General features: G+C 51.3%; 1 protein-coding gene across 1 annotated transcript in view; it reads right to left on the reverse strand.

The window, feature by feature from the left end:
• Positions 1-597: 597 nt before the first annotated feature.
• The window catches only part of LOC147109837 (uncharacterized), a 64,142-nt gene continuing 47,496 nt past the window's right edge, over positions 598-17,243 (reverse strand). The window contains exons 2-4 of the mRNA XM_086002394.1: positions 4,464-4,532; positions 3,007-3,262; positions 598-818 (exon numbers count right to left, since the gene is read on the reverse strand). Coding sequence (XP_085858520.1) covers positions 598-818; positions 3,007-3,262; positions 4,464-4,532 — 546 coding nt within the window. The remainder of the gene's footprint in view (positions 819-3,006; positions 3,263-4,463; positions 4,533-17,243) is intronic.

Genomic DNA, 17,243 nt, shown 5'->3' on the forward strand with positions numbered 1-17,243 from the left:
GTTCAAGAAGGCCCACCACCACATTCTCAAGGGGCGACTAGGGATGGGCAATAAACGCTGGCCTTGGCAGCGACGCCCACATCCCGTGAATGAATAAATAATACATTAATATGATGGAGTGGCAATGTGTCAGCCAGTGGCTCAGCTGGTAGCACCCTCGCCTCTGAGTCAGAAGATTGTGGGTTCAAGTCCCACTCCAGAGACTTGAGCACAACAAACTAGGCTGACACTCCCAGTGCAGTACTGAGGGAGTGCTGCACTGTCGGAGGTACTCTCTTTTGGATGAGACCTTAAACCGAGGCCCCATCTGCTCTCTCAGGTGGACATAAAAGATCCCATGGCAGTATTTCGAAGAAGAGCAGGGGCGTTATCACTGGTGTCCTGGCCAATATTTATCCCTCAATCAACATCACTAAAAAATATTATATGGTCATTATCACATTGCTGCTTGTGGGAGCTTGCTGTGCGCAAATTGGCTGCCGCGTTTCCTACATTACAACAGTGACTACACTACAAAAAGTACTTCACTGGCTGTAAAGTGCTTTGGGAAGTCCAGTGGTCGTGAAAGGCGCTATATAAATACAAGTCTTTCTTTCATTACTGTATATATGCATTTAAATGGTTGTTGTTGTAGTAAAAGTTGTTGTAGTAAAGGTTGTTGTTGTACAAATTGTTGTAGCAGTAAAGGTTGTTGTAGTAATAAAGGTTGTTGTTGCAGTAACGGTTGTTGTTGCAGTAACGGTTGTTGTTGTTGTACAGGTTGGTGTTGTACAGGTGGTTGTTGTTGTACACGTTACCCACGGACAAAAACGGTCTCGCTGAAATGAGTTCATGGCCCGCTCAGTACAACATAAAATTAGAGGGAACACTGGCGATGACTCGATGGGCCGAACGGCCTCCTCTGCTGCACTATTCGATGATATCTCTCGATACTCTTCACCCAACAATATCCTGAAAGCTGTGCTAACCAGTGGGAATGATGCAATGTTACCGTTCACTTGGTGTAATGCACAGGCTGCGAGCGGTGGCGACTGCACCTGTGGAAATGGTGGGCAGGAAAAGGCCCGGCTCAATGCAGCGGTTCCCATATATCAGGAAAAACTGGCAGCGGAGAGTAACTGAGCGGAAACAGAGTCAGTGCCATTGCCTTGATCGAACAGGTCGAGCAGGGCTGTGGCGCACCCAAGTTCAGGCAGGAGTTTGTCTGGAATTAGCCAATCCAGGGCAAGATTCGAATAAATTTGCTGCTCATTATAATAAATTTGACTGTGATTAAGGGTGACAGAGAGGTGTGACAGGAGCGAGAGAGTGACAATTACAGGGGGGCAAGAGCCACACTTGCAGAAAGTGCGCGCTGCCGAGGTTATCAGCAGCTCTGCTGTGCCGTTGCTCGGAGGTTTACGGGCTGTTCGCGATCAGACCGCACAGCTGAAAGAAGGAAAACATAGAAACATAGAAGATAGGAGCAGGAGTAGGCCATTCGGCCCCTCGAGCCTGCTCCGCCATTCAATGCGATCATGGCTGATCATCCAAATTCAGTACCTGCTTTCTCCCCATACCTTTAGCCTTGAGAAATATATCCAACTCCTTCTTGAATATATTTAATGTATTGGCCTCTACTGCCTTCTGTGGTAGAGAATTCCATAGGTTCACCACTCTCTGGGTGAAGAAATTCCTCCTCATTTCTGTCCTAAATGGCTTACCCCTTATCCTTAGACTGTGACCCCTGGTTCTGGACTCCCTGACCATCGGGAACATTCTTCCTGCACCTAGTCTGTCCAGTCCTGTCAGAATTTTATAATTTTCAATGAGATCCCCTCTCATTCTTCTAAACTCCAGCGAGTACAAGCCCAATCGACCCAATCTCTCCTCCTACATTATTCCTGCCATCCCAGGTATCAGCCTGGTGAATCTTCACTGAACTCCTTCCATGGCAAGAACATCCTTCCTCAGGTAAGGTGACCAAAACTGCACACAATACTCAAGATGTGGTCTCACCAAGGCCCTATACAACTGTAGCAAGACATCCTTGTTCCTGTACTCAAACCCTATCGCGACGAAGGCCAACATACCATTTGCCTTCTTAACCGCCTGCTGCACCTGCATGCTTACCTTCAGTGACTGGTGCACAAGGACACCCAGGTCTCGTTGCACTTCCCCTTCTCCCAATCTATTGCCATTCAGGTAATAATCCGCCTTCCTGTTTTTGCTACTAAAGTGGATAACCTTGCATTTATCCACGTTATATTACATCTGCCATGCTTCTGCCCATTCACCCAGCCTGTCCAAATCATACTGGAGTTTCTCGGCATCCTCCTCACAGCACACACGCCCACCCAGCTTTGTGTTGTCTGCAAATTTGGAGATGTTACATCTAGTTCCCTCGTCTAGATCATTAATATATATTGTGAATAGTTGGGGTCCTAGGACCGATCCCTGCGGTACCCCACTAGTCACTGCCTGCCACTCGGGAAAAGACCCGTTTATTCCAACTCTTTGCTTCCTGTCTGCCAACCAGTTCTCTATCCAAGTCAATACCTTGCCCCCAATCCCATGTGCCTTAACTTTACACGCTAATCTCTTATGCGGGACCTTATCGAAAGCCTTCTGAAAGCCCAAATACACCACATCCACTGGTTCTCCTTGATCTATTATACCAGTTACATCCTCAAAAAGGATCCCAAGAGCTGTTGGAGAGAGAATCAGACATTGCGGGTTTAATATGATGCACAGCTTATAGGAGAGCCAAATCCCTCTGATATTATTAGCGACCAGGAGTCGGGCGCTGTGCAGATTCAGGCCCGAGGCTGACGGCGATTCCCAGGAGGCCGTCATTCCAGTGTGACTCCGGGAATCTGCCCCAAAATATGTTCCCACGCGGGCCAATAGCAGAAGGTTGTCCCCCGGGGGTGGGAGGGGGAGGGGCGGGTGATCGATCACACATCGCTTCCTTGTTCTCCGCCGGACGAGCTCCCAGCTAGGCCGCACTCGAAGCCTGGGACTCGCCTGAGCCCGAGGCCCTGCCCCCGGTCCCCTCCTCCCTGTACCTCTTCAGCAACTGGTTGAGCAGGGTCTTCTCGTTGGCCCCTTGCCGCCGCGCGAGGAGGGGCAGCAGCGGGTTGCGCTGGTACTCGATGACCGCCATCTTGGCTCGGTCCAAGTTCTCCCGGGTGGGAATCTGCATCATCCACACGGAACTCCCCCGGTGGTCCTGGAATCGTGGAGCCAGGACCTGGAAGAGCTTCGGGATCAGATCTTTCCCCTGACACAAACAGAAAAAAAGAGGTTTATTCCCAGAAATATTCCACTCTGCCCCTCCCCCCAACCGGGCCCAATAAGAACTCTCCCTTCTCAGTTACGGCTCACTCTCGCCTCCGAGTCAGAGGGTCGTGGGTTCGAGCCCCACTCCAGAGACTTGAGCCCATAATCCAGGCCAACACTCCCAGTGCAGTACTGTGGGAGCGCTGTACTGTCGGAGGGGCAGTACTGAGGGAGCACTGTACTGTCGGAGGGGCAGTACTGAGGGAGCGCCGCACTGTCAGAGGGGCAGTACTGAGGGAGTGCTGTACTGTCGGAGGGGCAGTACTGAGGGAGCGCTGCACTGTCGGAGGGGCAGTGCTGAGGGAGCATCGCACTGTCGGAGGGGCAGTACTGAGGGAGCGCCGCACTGTCGGAGGAGCAGTACTGAGGGAGCACCACACTGTCGGAGAGGCAGTGCTGAGGGAGTGCCGCACTGTCGGAGGGGCAGTGCTGAGGGAGCACCGCACTGTCGGAGGGGCAGTACTGAGGGAGCGCCACACTGTCGGAGGGGCAGCACTGAGGGAGCGCCACACTGTCGGAGAGGCAGTGCTGAGGGAGCGCTGCACTGTCGGAGGGGCAGTACTGAGGGAGCGCCGCACTGTCGGAGGGGCAGCACTGAGGGAGCGCTGCACTGTCGGAGGGGCAGTGCTGAGGGAGCACCGCACTGTCAGAGGGGCAGCACTGAGGGAGCGTTGCACTGTCAGAGCGATTCACTGTCAGAGGTGTCACCTTTCAGATGAGAGGTTAAACACGAGGCTCCGTCTGCCCTCTCCAGTGAATGCAAAAGATCCCACAGCCACTATTTCAAAGAGGAGCAGGGGAGTTCTCCCCGCTGTCCTGTGACCAATATTTATCCCTGAGCCAACATCTGGTGATGATCACACTTGTGTGTGGGAGCTTGCTGTGCACAAATTGGCTGCCGGGTTTCCTACATTACAACAGTGACTACACTTCAAAAAAAAAACCTTCATTGGCTGTAAGGTGCTGTGGGACGTCCTGAGGTAGTGAAAGGCGCTATAGAAATGCAAGTAGCCAAGGCTCTTTGCGATGGACAGCGGCGCGAGATCGCGGGTGTGGCGGAGTGACGCTCGCGACACAGGCCGACCCGAAGACCCCGCGGGCCCCCCCCACCCTGCCCCCAGCCCCGCGCCAGAGATACTGACCGTCAGCCAGAAGTCGGCCATCTTCATGGCTTTCTCGTCCGTGTCCCCTCGCTCGGCGTAATCCACCAGCTGGAAAGCAAGGGCAGATCAGTCAAACCCGCAGGCTCCTTCCCAGCACAGACAGAGGCCAGTCGGCCCCTCCAGCCTGCCCTCCTTCTGTACGCGAGCAATCCCCAAACCCATCCCACTGCTCCGCTCTCTCCATCGACAAATATTGATCCCAAATTCCCCCTTTCACAGAGGCCATGGTCTCGGCCTCAACCTCCTCCCCATGGCTTCAGTGACGTGGAGGATTGGAGAAGCTGGGATTGTTCTTCGAGCTGAGAAGGTTTAGGGCAGATTTAACAGAATCATAGAATGATACAGCGCAGGAGGAGGCCATTCGGCCCATCGTGCCTGTGCTGGCTCTTTGGACCCACTCCCCTGCCCTTTCCCCAAAGCCCGGAAAATGTTTCCTTTTCAAGTATTTATCCAATTCCCTTTTGAAAGTTATTATTGAATCTGCTTCCACCGGCCTTTCGGGCAGCACATTCCAGATCACAACAACTCGCTGTGTAAAAATAATCTCCTCATCTCCCCTCTGGTTCTTTAACCAATCACCTTCAATCTGTGTCCTCTGGTTACCGACCCTTCTACCACTGGAAACAGTTTCTCCTCATTTACTCTCAAAACCATTTATGATTTTGAACACAATCTTCCCCTTAACCTTCTCTGCTCTAAGGAGAACAATCCCAGCTCCTCCAGTCTCTCCACATAACTGAAGTCCCTCATCCCTGGAACCATTCTCGTAAAGAGCGGCGTTCAAAATCATGCGGGGTTTTGATCGAGTAAATGAGGAGAAACTGTTCCCACTGGCAGGAGGGTCGGTAACCAGAGGACACAGAGTTAAGAGAATTGGCAAAAGAACCAGAGGGGAGATGAGGAGATTATTTTTACACAGCGAGTTGTTGTGATCTGGAATGCGCTGCCTGAAAGGCCGGTGGAAGCAGATTCAATAATAACTTTCAAAAGGGAATTGGATAAATACTTGAAAAGGAGATATTTGCAGGGCTCTGGGGAAAGAGCAGGGGGAGTGGGAACTAATTGGAGAGCTCTTCAAAGAGCCGGCACAGGCACGAGGGGCCGAATGGCCTCCTTCTGTGCTGTGAGATTCTACGGGAGCATTCTGTGCTTCAACACCTCTGTGTACAGAAATTTCTGCTAATCCCTCTCAGAACACTCATTAAATTGATGGGCTCACGTCACTGACGCCCCGAGCACAGGAAATTTATTGTCCCTATTCACTCCATCAAAACTCATTCAGGAGTATCAGGAGGTGGCCACACCTATGAAGTTAATTAATTCAGATGTAGCCCATGGTCAGGGACAGGACGGTGTGACTACGAGTGAGGCAGGTACGGGGATCCAGGAGGTAGAGCTGGAGGAGCCGCAGCCCTTGCTCTTGTCCAACAGGTTCGAGGTTCTTACTCCCTGTGGGGACAGGAGCAGGGACTGCAGGGATAATGAGCAACCTGGCCACAGCACCGTGGAATAGGGGGCCATTCAAGAGGGGGGAGTAGATAGAAATGTTGTAGTGGTAGGGGATAGTATTATTAGGGGGATAGATAGAGTTCACTGCAGCCGAGAGCGAGAGTCCCGAAGGCTGTGTTGCCTACCCGGTGCCAGGGTTAAGGACATCTCCTCTGAGCTGGAAAGAAACTTGCAGTGGGAGGGGGTGGATCCAGTTGTCGTGGTCCATGTTGGTACAAACGACGTAGATAGGACTAGGAAGCCGGTTCTGTTAAAGGAGTATGAGCAGCTAGGGGTCAAATTAAAAAACAGAACCTCAAGGGTAATAATCTCTGGATTATTACCTGAGCCACGAGCGAATTTGGCTAGGACAAATAAAATTAGAGAGTTAAAGGCGTGGCTCAAAGACTGGTATGGGAGAAATGGGTTTTGCTTCCTGGGACACTGGCAGCAGTACTGGGGCAGGAGGGAGCTGTTCCGTTGGGATGGGCTTCACTTGGCCAGTGCTAGGACTAGAGTCCTGGCGGATCATATAACTAGGGCTGTAGAGAGGGCTTTAAACTAACTAGTGGGGGGGGAGGTTCCTAGAGAACAAATAATAAAAACGACAACAGAGAAGGTCATAGACTTAGGTAGCAGTGGGGAAATTAAAAACCAGAGCGTGTCAGGAAGGGGCAGAAGGTATGGAGTAAAAGGTAAAGTAATAAAAAGGGCAAAAGCAGGAACTAAGTGTCACAAAACATCTTTGAAAGTTCTCTATCTGAATGCACGTAGCATTCGTAACAAAATAGACGAGTTAATGGCACAAATAACTACATATGGGTATGATCTTGTGGCCATTACAGAAACATGGCTGCAGGGTGACAATGCCTGGGAATTAAACATACCAGGTTATTTAACGATCAGGAAGGACAGGCAGGAAGGAAGGGGAGGTGGGGTGGCTATGTTAATAAAGGAAGGAATCACTGTAATACAGAGAAATGATATTGGGTCAAAAGATCAGGATAATGAAACAGTTTGGGTGGAGGTAAAGAATAATAAGGGGAAAAAAACACCAGTGGGCGTCGTCTATAGGCCTCCGAACAGTTGCAACTATGTTGGACGGAGTATCAATCAGGAAATAGTTGAGGGTTGTAATAAGGGAACATCTACAATTATGGGGGATTTTAACTATCATATTAATTGGACAAATCAAATTGGGCAGGGCTGCCTTGAGGATGAGTTCATTGAGTGTATTAGGGATGGGTTTCTTGAGCAGTATGTAGCTGAACCAACCAGGGGGCAAGCAACCTTAGATCTGGTCCTGAGTAACGAGACAGGATTAATTAAAAATGTCCTAGTAAAGGATCCCCTTGGAATGAGTGACCATAACATGGTTGAATTCCATATTCAATTAGAGGTTGAGAAGGTTGGATCGCAAACAAGCGTGCTAAGCTTGAATAAAGGAGACTATGAAGGTATGAGAGCGGAATTGAGTAGAGTGGATTGGGAAAATAGATTAAAGGGTAAGACGATACATGATCAGTGGTGTACATTTAAGGAGTTATTTTACAACTTCCAAAAAATATATATTCCACTGAGAAGAAAAGGGTGTAAAAGAAAAGACAGCCATCCGTGGCTAAGTAAAGAAATTAAGGATAGTATTCGACTAAAAACAAGGGCATATAAGGTAGCCAAATCTAGTGGGAGGATAGAGGATTGGGAAAACTTTAAAAGACAGCAAAAAATAACAAAAAGATTGATTAAGAAAGGGAAGATAGATTATGAAAGTAAATTAGCAAAAAACATAAAAACAGACAGTAAGAGTTTTTATAGTTATATAAAAAGAAAAAGGGTGGCTAAAGTAAATGTTGGTCCCTTGGAGGATGAGACCGGGAAATTAATGGTGGGAAATATGGAGATGGCAAAAACACTGAATGAATATTTTGTATCAGTCTTTACAGTAGAGGACGCTAAGAATATCCCAACACTGGACAAACAGGGGGCTATAAGGGGGGGGGAGCTAAACACGATCAAAATCACTAAGGAAGTGGTACTCAGTAAAATAATGGGACTCAAGGCGGATAAATCACCTGGACCTGATAGCTTACATCCTAGGGTCTTGAGGGATGTGACGGTAGGGATTGTGGATGCATTGGTAATAATTTTCCAAAACTCCCTGGACTCAGCCAAGGTCCCGGCAGACTGAAAAACTGCTAATGTAACACCCTTATTTAAAAAGGGCAGTAGACAGAAGGCTGGAAACTATAGACCGGTTAGCCTAACATCTGTGGTAGGTAAAATTTTGGAGTCCATTATTAAGGAGACAGTAACAGGACATTTGGATAAACGTAATTTAATAGGACAAAGTCAGTATGGTTTTATGAAGGGGAAGTCATGTTTGACAAATTTGCTGGAGTTCTTTGAGGAAGTAACATATAGGGTGGATAAAGGGGAACCAGTGGACGTAGTGTATTTAGACTTCCAAAAGGCATTCGACAAGGTGCCACACAAAAGATTATTGCTTAAGATAAAAAATCACGGGATTGGGGGTAATATTCTGGCATGGATAGAGGATTGGCTATCTAACAGAAGGCAGAGAGTTGGGATAAATGGTTCATTCTCAGACTGGCAATCAGTAACTAGTGGTGTTCCGCCATTTTGGACCCCACCAACCACGTGTGAGCCATGCGGGCCGCCATTTTGGGCACCACCAGCCGAGGGGGAGCCGCCATCTTGGACTCCATTCCGGGACCAGGCCCCTGGCGCGGGCGAATACTACAGCGACCCACCGACCTCGACGATGGCCTCCATCACCCTAGACCAATCTAGGCCCCATCAACTAGCCAGGTCCATGATGAACGTAAAGGTAAATGGCCATGCCACAAATTGCCTTTTCGACTGCGGAAGCACGGAGAGCTTCATCCACCCTGACACGGTGCGACGCTACTCCCTATCGGTTATGCACACACACCACCAGGTCTTTATGGCCTCAAAGTCCCATACGGCGGACGTCGGCGGCTACCGTGTAGCGACTCTGACAGTGAACGGCGTGGAGTACAGAGAGTTTAAATTCCTCGTCCTGCCACAGCTCTGCGCTCCCGTACTGCTAGGATTAGACTTCCAGTGCCGTCTGGAGAGCGTCACGATGGCATATGGTGGGCCCCTGCCCCCACTTACAGTCTGCAGCCAGCAGAATTTAAACACGGCGCCGCGCAAAGTGTGCAGCCTGTCCACCCTGAAGGTCAAACCCCCCCCCCGTTGTTCGCTAACCTCGCCAAAGACTGCAAGCCAATTGCTACTAAAAGCAGGCGGTACAGTGCTGGGGATAGGAGCTTTATTAAATCAGAAGTAGAAAGACTCCTGAGGGAAGGGATTATCGAGGGCAGCACCAGCCCATGGCGAGCCCAAGTGGTGGTAGTAAAGACCGGCGAAAAACAGCGCCTGGTTATTGATTACAGCCAGACGATCAATCGATACACGCAATTAGACGCATACCCACTTCCCCGCATATCTGACATGGTCAACCAGATAGCACAATATCGGGTATTCTCGACGATTGATCTGAAGTCGGCATACCACCAGCTCCCCATCAGGCCTGAGGATTGCCAGTACACAGCCTTCGAGGCCGACGGTCGCCTCTACCACTTCCTCCGAGTCCCCTTCGGCGTCACCAACGGGGTCTCGGTCTTCCAAAGGGAGATGGATAGGATGGTTGACCAGAACGTGCTGCAGGCCATCTTCCCCTATCTAGACAACGTCACCATCTGCGGCCATGACTGGCAGGACCACGACGCCAACCTAGAAAAATTCCTCTGTACGGCCCAACGGCTGAATCTGACATACAACAGAGAAAAATGTATGTTCCGCACCGCGCGCCTCGCTATTCTTGGCTGCGTGGTGGAAAACGGAGTCATCGGCCCCGACCCCGACTGAATGTGCCCCCTCCTGGAGCTACCCCCCCCCCCACTGCCTAAAAGCCCTGAAGAGATGCCTAGGGTTCTTCTCCTACTACGCCCAGTGAGTGCCCAACTATGCGGACAAAGCCCGGCCCCTCATCAAGTCAACCTCCTTCCCCCTGACGGCAAAGGCCCGTGCGGCCTTCACCCTCATAAAAGAGGACATTGCGAAGGCCACAATGCACGCAGTGGATGAGTCCATCCCTTTCCAAGTGGAGAGCGATGCATCCGACTTTGCCCTAGCCGCAACCCTTAACCAGGCGGGGAGACCCATGGCCTTCTTTTGACGGACCCTCCAGGGCCCCGAAATTCGACACTCCTCAGTCGAGAAGGAGGCCCAGGCAACAGTGGAGGCTGTACGGCACTGGAGGCATTACCTGGCCGGTAAACGTTTCACCCTGCTCACTGACCAACGGTCAGTAGCATTTATGTTTAACAACAGACAAAGGGGGAAAATCAAAAATGATAAGATATTGCGGTGGAGGATCGAGTTATCCACCTACAACTACGATATCTTATACCGGCCCGGGGAACTTAATGAGCCCCCAGACGCCCTATCCCGTGGGACATGTGCCAATGCACAAGTCGATAGGCTACGGACCCTCCACAATGATCTCTGCCACCCGGGGGTCACCAGGTTCTTCCACTTTATTAAAGCTCGCAACCTGCCTTACTCCATCGAGGAGGTCAGGACCATGACCAGGAACTGCCAGGTCTGCGCTGAATGCAAACCGCATTTTTATAGGCCAGACAGGGCACACCTGATTAAAGCCACCCGCCCCTTCGAACGTCTCAGTGTTGATTTCAAGGGGCCCCTTCCCTCCTCTGACCGCAACACGTACTTCCTCAATATTATTGACGAGTACTCCCGTTTCCCCTTCGCCATCCCCTGCCCGGACATGACCAGCGCCACAGTCATCAGGTGCCTCAACGACCTGTTCGCCATATTTGGCTTCCCCAATTACATCCACAGCGACAGGGGCTCGTCGTTCATGAGCGATGAGCTGCGCCAGTACCTGCTCGAGAAGGGCATAGCCACGAGCAGGACTACCAGCTACAACCCCCGGGGTAACGGACAGGTAGAGAGGGAGAACGCAACGGTGTGGAAGACCGCCATGCTCACCCTAAAATCCAAGGGCCTCCCAATCTCCCGCTGGCAAGATGTCCTCCCCGATGCGCTCCACTCCATACGATCACTGCTCTGTACTGCCACAAACGCCACCCCTCACGAGAAGATGTTCGTCTTCCCCAGGAAATCCACCTCGGGGACATCACTACCGCCATGGCTGACGTCTCCGGGACCCGTCCTGCTCAGGAAACACGTGAGGAGCCATAAGACGGACCCCCTGGTCGAAAAGGTTCACCTCCTCCACGCCAACCCACAGTACGCCTACGTGGCATATCCTGACAGGCGGGAGGACACAGTCTCAATTCGAGACCTCGCACCCTCAGGTACCACCCGAAACACCATCGATCACCATCCACTACCTCCACCCACCACCACTACCCATGACGCACCACCGGGGTGTCTACCACGAACTGACGACATGCCGGTGCCATCCCTACCCCGAGAGGACGACACGCCAGCGCTCCGTCCCACGCGAGAAGCGGCCGCGGGCAAAGAACCGCCGCAACCGGCACCACGAAGGTCATTACGGCAGACAAGACCCCCGGAGAGGCTTTTGTATACGACCTTGTGAAACACTTCACCCCGCCGGACTCTTTTTTAAACGAGGGGTGAATGTGGTAAACCACTGTTAACCCTGTACATGTCTGTGTGGTAAACCACTGTTAACTCTGTACAAGTCCGGGCATGTCTCTACCCCTGGCTCCACCCCTAAGCCCGGGTATAAAGGTGACTCACCACCCTTCCCCCGGGAGCTCTTAGGATGGATTCACTAGCAGAGGCATGCTCCAGTTCTTAGTCAATAAAAGCCCACTTCATACAAGTCCATCTCATAGTCTTTGGTGTTGTTGATAGCGCATCACCCTTTAATCTATTTTCCCAGTCCACTTTAGCCAGTTCTGCCCTCATGCCATTGTAATTGCCTTTATTTAAGATCAGGACACTGGTTTGAGACCCAACTTTCTCACCCTCCAATTGAATTTGAAATTCAACCATGCTATGATCACTCTTTCCTAAAGGATCCTTTACTGTGAGATAATTTATTAATCCTGTCTCATTACACAGTACCAGATCTAAGATAGGCTGCTCCCTGGTTGGTTCCACAACGTATTGTTCTAGGAAACCATCTCGGATACACTCTATGAACTCTTCCTTGAGGTTGCCTTGGCCAATTTGATTTGTCCAATCAATAGGAAGATTAAAATCGCCCATGATTGTTGCTGTACCTTTCTTACAAGCCTCCATTATTTCTTGATTTATACTCTGTCCAACAGTATAGCTGCTGTTAGGGGGCCTATAGATTAGGCCCACCAGTGACTTCTTTCCCTTATTATTTCTTATCTCTACCCAAACTGATTCTACATCTTGCTCTTCTGAGCCACTTTCATTTCTCACTACTGCACTGATCTCATCCTTTATTAACAGAGCCACCCACCTCCTTTTCCCTTCTGTCTATCCATCCGAAATGTCAAATACCCCTGAATATTCAGTTCCCAGCCTTGGTCACCTTGCAACCACGTCTCTGTAATGGCAATCAGGTCATACCCATGTATATCTATTTGTGCCATCAACTCATCTATCTTGTTATGAATGCTGTCCATTCAGATAAAGAGCTTTTAATTTTGTCTTTTTACTATTTTTCTGTGCTTTGACCCCACTTTCTGATGCACTCTTATGTTTATACGTTCTGCCCCTTCCTGTCACACTCTGGCCACCATTACCCCATCAATACCTGGCTCTATTGCCTTCTCCTTTCTCTTTGAATTGTTAAATTCCCGCTCACCTGATCCCCCCCTCCAGTATTTAGTTTAAAGCCCTCTCTACAGTCTTGTCTTTTGTCGAATACTATTGGTCATTCTCGTGTTTCAACAGCAGACGATCACCCAGCGGGAGCAAGTGAATCTAACATGGAGACTGATGGCCATTTCTGTGCATAATTTACGGTAGTTTGAATTGCTGATCCATTATTAACGATGGTGTTGTTTTAGTAAACTTAGCGAATAAGGAAATGGTGGGGTCATGAACTGATTGTGCCTCGCGCTGTTTCAAATGCCGCTTCTACACAGATCCTCAGTCTTATCAAACAAGTGATATCGTCAGTCATTGTTACATTCAAAATAACTTTGTGATTAATTTGATCATTCTTGCTACGCGTTTGCCAATACCGCACGGAATATAAGCAAAGTCCACTTTGAAATGCAGCTACCGTTTGGAGACCACAACACGGAGGCATTAGACCGATGGGGACAGATATATCTACACAAGCAACAGTGCTGGAGACTATGATTGTCAATACTCGACTGAAAATAAAATTGAATGTGATTTTAGATCATACCTGGATTTAGAACGGCCAGTAGAAGGGAGACCTCGAGAACGGAACGCCTCATACTTGCTGCTGTTGAGTCTGAACTGGACAGAGAGAAATGACCGAACGTGTTAGTTAGCGAAGCAAGAAGAAGTTCTCGTTTCCTTCTGTTAAAAATATTTATCAGGCTCGGTCACGTGATTATTGGTTAGAATTTCCTCAGTCACTAACTGCAATAGTTAGATTCAACATCAAGACTTGGCTTCACCATCAATAGGGGTAGACAACATTCACGGTGCTTAATTCCTAGATTATCACCGTCTCGAACAAGAATAAGCCCAGCGACCATCCCGGGCCCTCAACAGCACCAACATTGTCGAATGACCCAACAGCATCTTGAAAGACAACATTGCGGAGAAGCTTAACTGTATCAAGTGTAACAACACAGTGACTAAAGAGCAGGGCAGAGGCTGGGTACCCTGTGAGGATTGACTCACCACTTTCCCCCTCAATGTTTCTCCACCATTTACAAAGCTCTCTTCAGGAGCATGGTGTATACTTCCCACTCACTTGAATAGGTGCAGCCTAGACAGCCCACACAATGTTCAAAACAATGAAGCACCATGTTTTTTCGGTCTGCACCCGTGCCACTGGATTCAGTGCACCCGCCACATGCACACTGCACCTTGAAAGGGGAAAGGTAAAGAATAAAGTTCGTGTAGAGTAGAGTTGAATGACGGGGGCTCGGTTCTATACAGACAATGGTCAAGGAGAGCAGGGTGCAACTATAGGAGGGGCGGTACTGAGGGAGTGCCGCACTGTCGGAGGGGCAGTACTGAGTGAGCGACGTACAGTCGGAGGGGCACTATTGAGGGAGCGTTGCACTGTCGGAGGGGCAGTATTGAGGGAGCATCGCACTGTCGGAGGGGCAGTACTGAGGGAGTGCCGCACTGTCGGAGGGGCAGTACTGAGGGAGCGTTGCACTATCGGAGGGGCAGTACTGAGGGAGCGCCGCACTGTCGCAGGAGCAGTATTGAGGGAGCGCTGCACTGTCGGAGGGGCAGTATTGAGGGAGCGTTGCACTGTCGGAGGGGCAGTATTGAGGGAGCGTTGCACTGTCAGAGGGACAGTACTGAGAGAGCGTTGCACTGTCGGAGGGGCAGTACTGAGGGAGCGCCGCACTGTCGCAGGAGCAGTATTGAGGGAGCGCTGCACTGTCGGAGGGGCAGTATTGAGGGAGCGTTGCACTGTTGGAGGGGCAGTACTGAGGGAGCGCCGCACTGTCAGAGGGACAGTACTGAGGGAGCGCCGCACTGTCAGAGGGGCAGTGCTGAGGGAGCGCTGCACTGTCGGAGGGGCAGTACTGAGGGAGTGCCGCACTGTCGCAGGGGCAGTACTGAGGGAGCGCCGCACTGTCGGAGGGTCAGTACTGAGGGAGCGCTGCACTGTCGGAGGGGCAGTACTGAGGGAGCGCCGCATTGTCAGAGGGGCAGTAATGAGGGAACGTCGCACTGTCAGAGGTGTCATCTTTCAGATGAGAGGTTAAACCCGAGGCCCCATCTGCCCGCTCAGGTGGATATAAAAGATCCCGCAGCCACTATTTCAAAGAGGAGCAGGGCAGTTCTCCCCGCTGTCCTAAGGCCAATATTTATCCCTCAACCAACATCTGGTGATGATCACATTTCTGTTTGTGGGAGCTTGCTGTGCACAAACTGGCTGCCGGGTTTCCTACATTACAACAGTGACTACACTTCAAAAAAAAGTATTCATTGGCTGTAAGGAGCTGTGGGACGTCCTGAGGTAGTGAAAGGCGCTATAGAAATGCAAGTCTTTCTTTCTTCAATCAAAGGCTCACTCGGGGCGAGTTGGATCAGTGACTTGCTGTGCAGCAGATTGAAAGTTCCCGGTCTGTGCGGAGCCGCCTGATTGGTCAGTAGCCTGGAGCCCAGGGTTGCAGGACTGGTGGGGTGGGGGGTCGGGGAGTGTGCTCTGTACAAAAACCACTCACAACTGGGTATTTAGAACAAGAGTGGGAAGAGAAGAGCCGAAAGGGCGTTTGTAAATCTGATGCCAAGGTGTCCATTTAATCCAGTGGGCTGATCCACCATGTGGGCCATCGCAACCGGTGCAGCATGTGTGTCCATTCGCACACGGGCGGGCCTTTCAAACCACGCCGGGAGGGAGGAGGGGGGTGGAAAGGGGTGAGGGGAGGACAAAGGAGGTCACTGGATCGCAGTCGGGATCAGGAAGCCTGGTCGACGCTCCCGTCTCACACAGCCCAGGGAGGGCCCCAGTCAAACTGCAGCGTCACCAAGGCGCTTTGCGATGGCCAGCGCAGTGAGATCGCGGGCGTGGCGGAGTGACGCTCGCGACACAGGCCGATTCTGAAGACCCCGCGGCCCCCCCCCTCCACCAGCTGGAAAGCAAGGGCAGATCAGTCAAACCCGCAGGCTCCTTCCCAGCACAGACAGAGGCCAGTCGGCCCCTCCAGCCTGCCCTCCTTCTGTACGCGAGCAATCCCCAAACCCATCCCACTGCCCCGCTCTCTCCATTGACAAATATTGATCCCAAATTCCCCCTTTCACAGAGGCCACGGTCTCGGCCTCAACCTCCTCCCCATGGCTTCAGTGAGGTGGCGGATTGGAGAAGCTGGGATTGTTCTTCGAGCAGAGAAGGTTTAGGGCAGATTTAACAGAATCATAGAATGATACAGCGCAGGAGGAGGCCATTCGGCCCATCGTGCCTGTGCTGGCTCTTTGGACCCACTCCCCTGCTCTTTCCCCAGGGCCCGGAAAATGTTTCCTTTTCAAGTATTTATCCAATTCCCTTTTGAAAGTTATTATTGAATCTGCTTCCACCGGCCTTTCGGGCAGCGCATTCCAGATCACAACAACTCGCTGTGTAAAAAAAAATCTCATCTCCCCTCTGGTTCTTTAACCAATCACCTTCAATCTGTGTCCTCTGGTTACCGACCCTTCTACCACTGGAAACAGTTTCTCCTCATTTACTCTCAAAACCATTTATGATTTTGAACACAATCTTCCCCTTAACCTTCTCTGCTCTAAGGAGAAGAATCCCAGCTCCTCCAGTCTCTCCACATCACTGAAGTCCCTCATCCCTGGAACCATTCTCCTAAAGAGCGGCGTTCAAAATCATGAGGGGTTTTGATCGAGTAAATGAGGAGCAGTACTGAGGGAGTGCTGCACTGTCGGAGGGCAGCACTGAGGGAGCGCCGCACTGTCGGAGGGGCAGCACTGAGGGAGCGCCGCACTGTCGGAGGGGCAGCACTGAGGGCGTGCTGCACTGTCGGAGGGCAGTACTGAGGGAGCGCCGCACTGTCGGAGGGGCAGCACTGAGGGAGCGCCGCACTGTCGGAGGGGCAGCACTGAGGGAGCGCCGCACTGTCGGAGGGGCAGCACTGAGGGAGCGCCGCACTGTCGGAGGGGCAGCACTGAGGGAGCGCCGCACTGTCGGAGGGGCAGCACTGAGGGAGCGCCGCACTGTCGGAGGGGCAGCACTGAGGGAGCGCCGCACTGTCGGAGGGCAGTACTGAGGGAGCGCCGCACTGTCGGAGGGGCAGTACTGAGGGAGCGCCGGACTGTCGGAGCGGCAGCACTGAGGGAGCGCCGCACTGTCGGAGGGGCAGCACTGAGGGAGCGCCGCACTGTCAGAGGGGCAGCACTGAGAGGGCGCCGCACTGTCGGAGGGGCAGCACTGAGGGGCCGCTGAACTTCATAGGTGCTGTCTTTCGGATGAGACTTTAAACCGAGGCCCCATCTGCCCTCTCAGGTGAACGTAGAAGACTCTGCAGCCTCTATTGGAACAAGAGCAGGGGAAGTTATCCCAGGTGTCCTGGACCAATATTTACCCCTCAACCAATAATCACTAAAAACAAATGGTCT

This window comes from Somniosus microcephalus, chromosome 12, assembly GCF_052327205.1.
Source record: "Somniosus microcephalus isolate GS21.2 chromosome 12, FLI_Smic_1.0, whole genome shotgun sequence".
Taxonomy (NCBI): domain Eukaryota; kingdom Metazoa; phylum Chordata; class Chondrichthyes; order Squaliformes; family Somniosidae; genus Somniosus; species Somniosus microcephalus.